This window comes from Nannospalax galili, unplaced genomic scaffold (assembly GCF_000622305.1).
Source record: "Nannospalax galili isolate Female #2095 unplaced genomic scaffold, S.galili_v1.0 scaffold10, whole genome shotgun sequence".
Classification (NCBI taxonomy): domain Eukaryota; kingdom Metazoa; phylum Chordata; class Mammalia; order Rodentia; family Spalacidae; genus Nannospalax; species Nannospalax galili.
Window position 1 is genome coordinate 6,053,394 of NW_008331140.1, and position 6,313 is coordinate 6,059,706.

At 31.6% G+C, this 6,313-nt stretch overlaps 1 protein-coding gene across 2 annotated transcripts in view; it reads left to right on the forward strand.

Moving 5' to 3' along the window:
- Window positions 1-6,313, forward strand: part of Chm (CHM Rab escort protein) — a 189,075-nt gene that overhangs the window by 82,419 nt on the left and 100,343 nt on the right. For both annotated transcript variants that reach the window (XM_008822508.2, XM_029558585.1), the window contains exons 5-8: window positions 176-548; window positions 2,784-2,900; window positions 3,422-3,542; window positions 5,607-5,832. In XM_008822508.2, the coding sequence (XP_008820730.1) occupies window positions 176-548; window positions 2,784-2,900; window positions 3,422-3,542; window positions 5,607-5,832 (837 nt within the window). The remainder of the gene's footprint in view (window positions 1-175; window positions 549-2,783; window positions 2,901-3,421; window positions 3,543-5,606; window positions 5,833-6,313) is intronic.

Sequence of the window (6,313 nt, forward strand, 5' to 3'; positions counted from 1 at the left end):
AAACTTTAACAGATTATCGTTTAGTATATGGGTCATATATGGCAAAATCTGCCCTGGATTTTATAAGATATAAAGGATAAGGAATAAAATTCATAGTATTAAAATAACATAGTAAATGTACCAGGGTAGAAGTACCAGAAATATGGTGTTGATTGTTGTTAAAATTTCTTATCAGTCAGGATTTGCATGAAGATGTTGAAGAAGCTGGTGCACTGCAGAAAAGTCATGTATCTGTGACACCCACGAGCTCCACAGAAGCTGCAAAGTCTGTCTGCTTGCTTACTGAAGATGAGTCATTAAGCACCGTGAGCTGTGAAATAGCCACAGAACAAACTCCAGGCAGTGATGCAGAGAGTGCCCTACAAGTAAATGTTGCCGAAGTGGCAGGGGAGAAAGAAAACCATAGTGATGATAAAACTTCAGAAGAGGAAACAAGTGAACATGTGCCTACAGTACAAGATAACCCAAAGCAACCAAAGAGAAATAGAATTACTTACTCACATATTATTAAAGAAGGTAGAAGATTTAATATTGATTTGGTATCAAAGGTAACTGTAAATTTTACTTAAAACAATACTGTCTACTTAATTGAAAACAGCATCTGAAACTCTAAATCCTCTTTTTCCTTTTAGTTTATGAATTGTAGATTGTTTGCTTTATATAAAGATAGTAAGCAAAATTTTATAATTGAGTTATACCATACTTTTAAGGTGTAGTGTAAAAATATACTACATGCTCATATTAATATACATGGTGCACTTTTAAAATGTATTAAGTTTTTCTACTTGAGGAATTCTTTTGTACTAGGGTATATGGTTCTTTGAAATAGTCTCCTAATTCATGGATGCTATGAATTCCACCAAAAGTAAAATTGTAATGAATTTATGTATGATTCCCATGTTTTTTGCTGTAAATTTTATATTAGCATATGTTATCCCTCATGAAACATAACCTCTCTGTGAATATTCCAAATAGGTTTGAGGATATTGGAGGATAACATTTAGTGGTGGTAACAGTGGTACTAGAGGGTTTGAACAATTCTTTAGTCTTTGTTGGTGTTTCTATCCTTAACTGTAATGTTGGTTCATTTTGATTTCTGATGAAACTCCTGAATCTTGGGAGGCTTCAATATTGCATTGAGTTCCTAAGAAATAAGGCTTTTATGGTAAAAAATAATAATAGAATATCCTTTGTCACATATGACAAAGTATAATGCCCACAAAGGGTGTGATACAAGAAAAGAGGGAAGAATTCATGCCCCTTAGGTTGCTGATGAAATCCTCTATACTCATTTTCCTGTTCCGTTGAACTTGATGTGTGGAAATATGAATATCTTCTTATATAGAAGTGTTCAGAATAGTAGAAAAAGATGGGTCGTGAAGTTTTTCCAATTAAAGCTCATTTCTTATTAAACCTTTATTTTCAATAATTTTGGAGCAGATATTTGAAATAGTTGAAAATATGAATTGTTAAAGCTGTTTTCTATTATTTTAATCAAACTGAAGTTTTCATTCACCTCTCATCGCTGAAATTGCTTTGTTAAATCACTTAGGAGGTGTTGATAAAGAGACTTATAAATTAAAGATGGTACATGTATGTTACTTCCAAACTTCAGAAACAAAAGTCTAAGGCAATTTTCTTTAACATTTGTTTTTACTCTTCAGTAATAACTGAAATTCATTAGTTTTTAAAACTGAATGTTTTGCTTTATGTATTAATATTTGTGTAATTTGGTTCTTGAGGAGTCATTGAATCTTAAATATTCATATTTTTACACAAATGGAATACTACTTTATTATAATAGAGTTAAGACTTGTAAATATATAAAAAATGTTAGGTGCATCAGTTGTGTAGTATGTTAGGAATAAGATGATTAAGTAACCTGGCATATTTAGTCAGAATAATTGGATTCGTTTCTTAAGAAATGATGTTAATTTTGTTTGGCATATTGATGAATTAATATAATTGTTTATAAAATTGTACTTAATTTATATTGATTTAAGAAATCTTTGCTTTATTCTTGGGTAATGACTCATTGATATCTAAATTTTGAGGATTTTCTATTTCTTTGTATATGGAAACATTTAATTTTCTCCAATTCTTGATGTAATGTTTACATTTTTAGTGTATATCTAGTTGTAGAACTTAAGTTTCTTTGTTAAAGGAAATAACCAAAAAGATTTATCTGTATGGTTAAATTTAAAACACGCTAGGTAACACTTTTAAATTTTGATTGTTTTCCTTTCTGATATCATGAGACATGCTGAACGATTAAATTAATCCCTCATATGCCTACCAACAACAAAATTGCTCATTTCTTGAGAAGGGTGTATGTGATGTAAAGTTAGAACTTAGGATTTCATGCTTTCATTAAAATGCATGACAAGTCCTTTTTTGTTTTGTTTTGTTTTTTTAGTGGAATGAGGTAGTCTATTGCATTCGGTTCTTCAGTTCTTACCACTGCCTCACCTTCTTTTCAGTCTAAACTCTCTTATCAAAACCCCTTAAGTCTTGTTGTGTCATATCATTCAGATATAACATTTGTAGTAGATCTAAGAACATATTTTGTAATTAAACACATCAACATTATTGTAGTGAAATTTATGAATGTTCATATATATTAAGATAAAGGGAGCAGCACCTTTTATGAGTTTGTATCAGGTTTTATTGCCAGATACCTTTTACATTATATAGAGTTTTTGATTTTGAATTTCAAGAAATGATTTGTGAACGTCTATTAAATTGTATAATATAACTTAATGTTTATCATTTTCTTTCTACAGCTTCTGTATTCTCGGGGATTACTAATTGATCTTCTAATTAAATCAAATGTTAGTCGGTATGCAGAATTTAAAAATATTACCAGGATTCTTGCCTTTCGAGAAGGAAGAGTGGAACAGGTACTATGCTGCTCAAGTATGTAACTGGGTATGAGTGTAAGTTATTATTATTCGCTTTGGAAGGATAAGCAAAGAAAATTGCTGTTTTTCTGATAAGACAATAAATTCCAATTTTGTGAGGTGGTTAAATAACAGAGTTTACTCAGTTAAATTTTTTAAAGTTAATTTTTTAAACATTTAGTCCCCAGGTTGATTTTACTGTTGAGGAAGTGTTAGTTTCTTACAGCACTGTTATATTTGAACTGTCATTTGTTTCCTATTAGGGGTGACATGCCATTGTCCTTTTAATGCCATGAAGAACAACTTGGCAGAATTAAGTAAGAGAGCTCTCAAGTTAATTAGCTCTGTAGTTAACAGAGATGCTAATAAAACTGATGGAAAGTGACAGGAAACAGCCAGACTAGAATGGAAGTGATAACCCTGTAATATGGAAAGGAATAAAAAAGTATCATCTGAAATACTTATCTCATGGGAATATGACTTCAAAATCTTCTTCATTTAAAAATCATGCTGTTTTTTAGGTTCCATGTTCCAGAGCAGATGTCTTTAATAGCAAACAACTTACTATGGTAGAAAAACGAATGCTTATGAAATTTCTTACATTTTGTATGGAATATGAAAAACACCCTGATGAGTATAAAGGTATTGCTTTTCATTAATTTATGTTGTTTAATTATTTGAACTTCTTATTTTAATATGCTTCCTTGATTTGTTGAGCCACAGATTATTCTAAAATGCATTTTAACTCTACAGTATCCAGAAAGCTAGCTGTAGCAACATAGAGCTATTTAAATTTTGTAAAATTAAACAAAATAAAAAGTTCCATTCCCTCAGTTCTGCTAGACATTTTTCAAGTGCTCAGTACCCATGTATAGCTAGTGGCTATAGTATAGATATTTTCAACATTGTAGAAATGTTTGCCAGGCTCTGGTTTTAATTCTTCTTGATTAAATACTGTGAACACTTCAATTTTTATTTATTTATTTATTTATTTATTTATTTATTTATTTATTTATGGTCTCCTTGTAGTTCCCAGCTGGCCTGGAACTCACAGAGATCCATCTGCCTCTGCCTCCCATGTGCTGGAATTAAAGGCATGCACCAGTACGCCTGGCCTATTATTTATTTTTTTATTTATTATTTAATGTGCGTATGGTACTTGGGATTACATCTGTGACTTAGCGAATGCTAGATGACAACTTTACCACTGAGATAAATCCTCTGTCAACTGGTCCTTCATTGATGACATTCTTTTTTTGTGAGTTTACTCTCTCTCTGTTATTAATAATAGCAATAATAATAATAGTAAAAACTGTATAGATTATCATGTTTTTCAGAACTGCTTGTACTTAGCATATTGATCTATTCATTTTGAAAATCACTAGATTTGGAAAAGCTATGATTCCTAACCTGGCTTTGACCACTCTGACTCTGTCATCATGAGACCTATTACTTTAGTTTGTTACAAATTGATTTCTTTGGGGCTGCAGAGATGGTTCAGCAGTTAAGAGAATTAGCTGCTCTTGCAGAGGACCCACTTTCAACTTCCAGTTCCCAGAATTTCTAACTGCAGGTCCAGGTGATCAGACACCCTCTTCTGACCTCTGCAGGCATTGCACGAGATGGGTGCACTTACATGCATGTGGGCAATACACCCATACACTTAAAATAAAAATAATAAAGTATTTTTATAAATTGATTTTTTTTTTGTCTTTTTGAGACAGGGTCTCCCTGTAGCCCCAGCTGACCTGGAACTCACATGTAGACCAGGCTGGCCTTGATCTCACAGAGATTCACCTGCCACTGTCTCGTGAGTGCTGGGATTAAAGGCAAGCACCACCACACCCAACATTAATTTCAATATTGTTATGTCAGCTATTTTCTTCAAGTGCATTGGGCCGCATATGTTTTACTAAAATATTCTGCTGATAATTCCTTCCTAGAAGTGCAAAGAGAAGTGCATCCTTATCTCTTTTGATGGAATTCATGGCTACTTTGTAATGCCAGGTTGTTCTGTCTAGTGATTATTAAATTTACATCCTCTCAGTAAATTTCTATAATTTTTATTTACTTAGATTATTTCCATAAAGATCTGTCTTTGGTCATGAACTATATTTCCTACAACTAGTTGTGCATTTTCATTGTTTGTAGTTAATGATTTAAAGGATTCGTTCGTCAGTTCCTTATTATTTGCTATGTGATTTCCGGTATGATAAATTCCAGCAGTAACAAAGAAATTAGTTTTATTGCTAATTAGTAAAAGTTTTTTGTTCTAGGTTTGAATATTAAGTATATTTAACAAAAGTATCATACTATGTGATTTTTATCAATATATTTTGTTCATTTATTCTGTTTTATCTTGGTTAATATTTTCAAGTGCAATTATTGACATAATTATGTAGTTTAAATGTTAATGAATTGAGATTATTACCATCTACAGCAACCCATTGAGTTATTTAATGTCTTTTGGAATTTTCACATCCATAAAATACTCAAAGAAAGTTCATTATTTAAAGCTTAAAAACTCTGTCATCAATCCAATTAGGATAGTGAGATTGTTTCTTTGAATGTCTAAAACATAGTAATAGTACCACTTTTGTTCTGTTTGAAGTCTTTTAGACAGATTTGGTCACATTTGTGTGGTGTGCTTTTAAGTAGAAATTGAGTTTGATTTTAATGGATAAATTTTCATCTTTCTTTTCATAGCATGTGAGGAAATTACATTTTGTGAATACTTAAAAACCAAAAATTTAACCCCCAACCTACAATATTTTGTCCTGCATTCAATTGCAATGATCTCAGAGACAACCAGCTGTACTGCAGATGGACTCAAAGCTACCAAAAAGTTTCTTCAATGTCTTGGGCGGTATGGCAATACTCCATTTCTGTTTCCCTTATATGGCCAAGGAGAGCTTCCTCAGTGTTTTTGCAGGTAAGTTGATATCACTTTGCTGGTCTCTTCTAATAGACATGTGTGAATAATATGAAAATGACAAATGTGAGTTTGGTGGTATATGCGTGTAATCCCAGCATGGGGAATGTGAAGCCAGGGAGGCTATTCTTGGCTATATAGCAATTTGAAGCCAGGCTGGATTGCAGAACCCTCTATTTCAAAATTGAGGTTTATCCTAGATTAGTATATATAAACATATGGTTCATTATACTTTTTTTGATTATTGATGTATTTATTTTTCCACCTAATACTATATTTAGTTTGGCTTATTTTTGAGGCTATTATAAATTCTTTTATTAATCAACATTATGTTTGAACAAAATATCAGCCATCTGTACACACATAATTTTCACTATTTGATAATAGTATATTTTGAATGTACTATAAGCTATTTTTCCACTTTTTGTTAATGTTTTCTGTTAATGTCTTCATACATGTTTCATGATGAATGATGAATGTG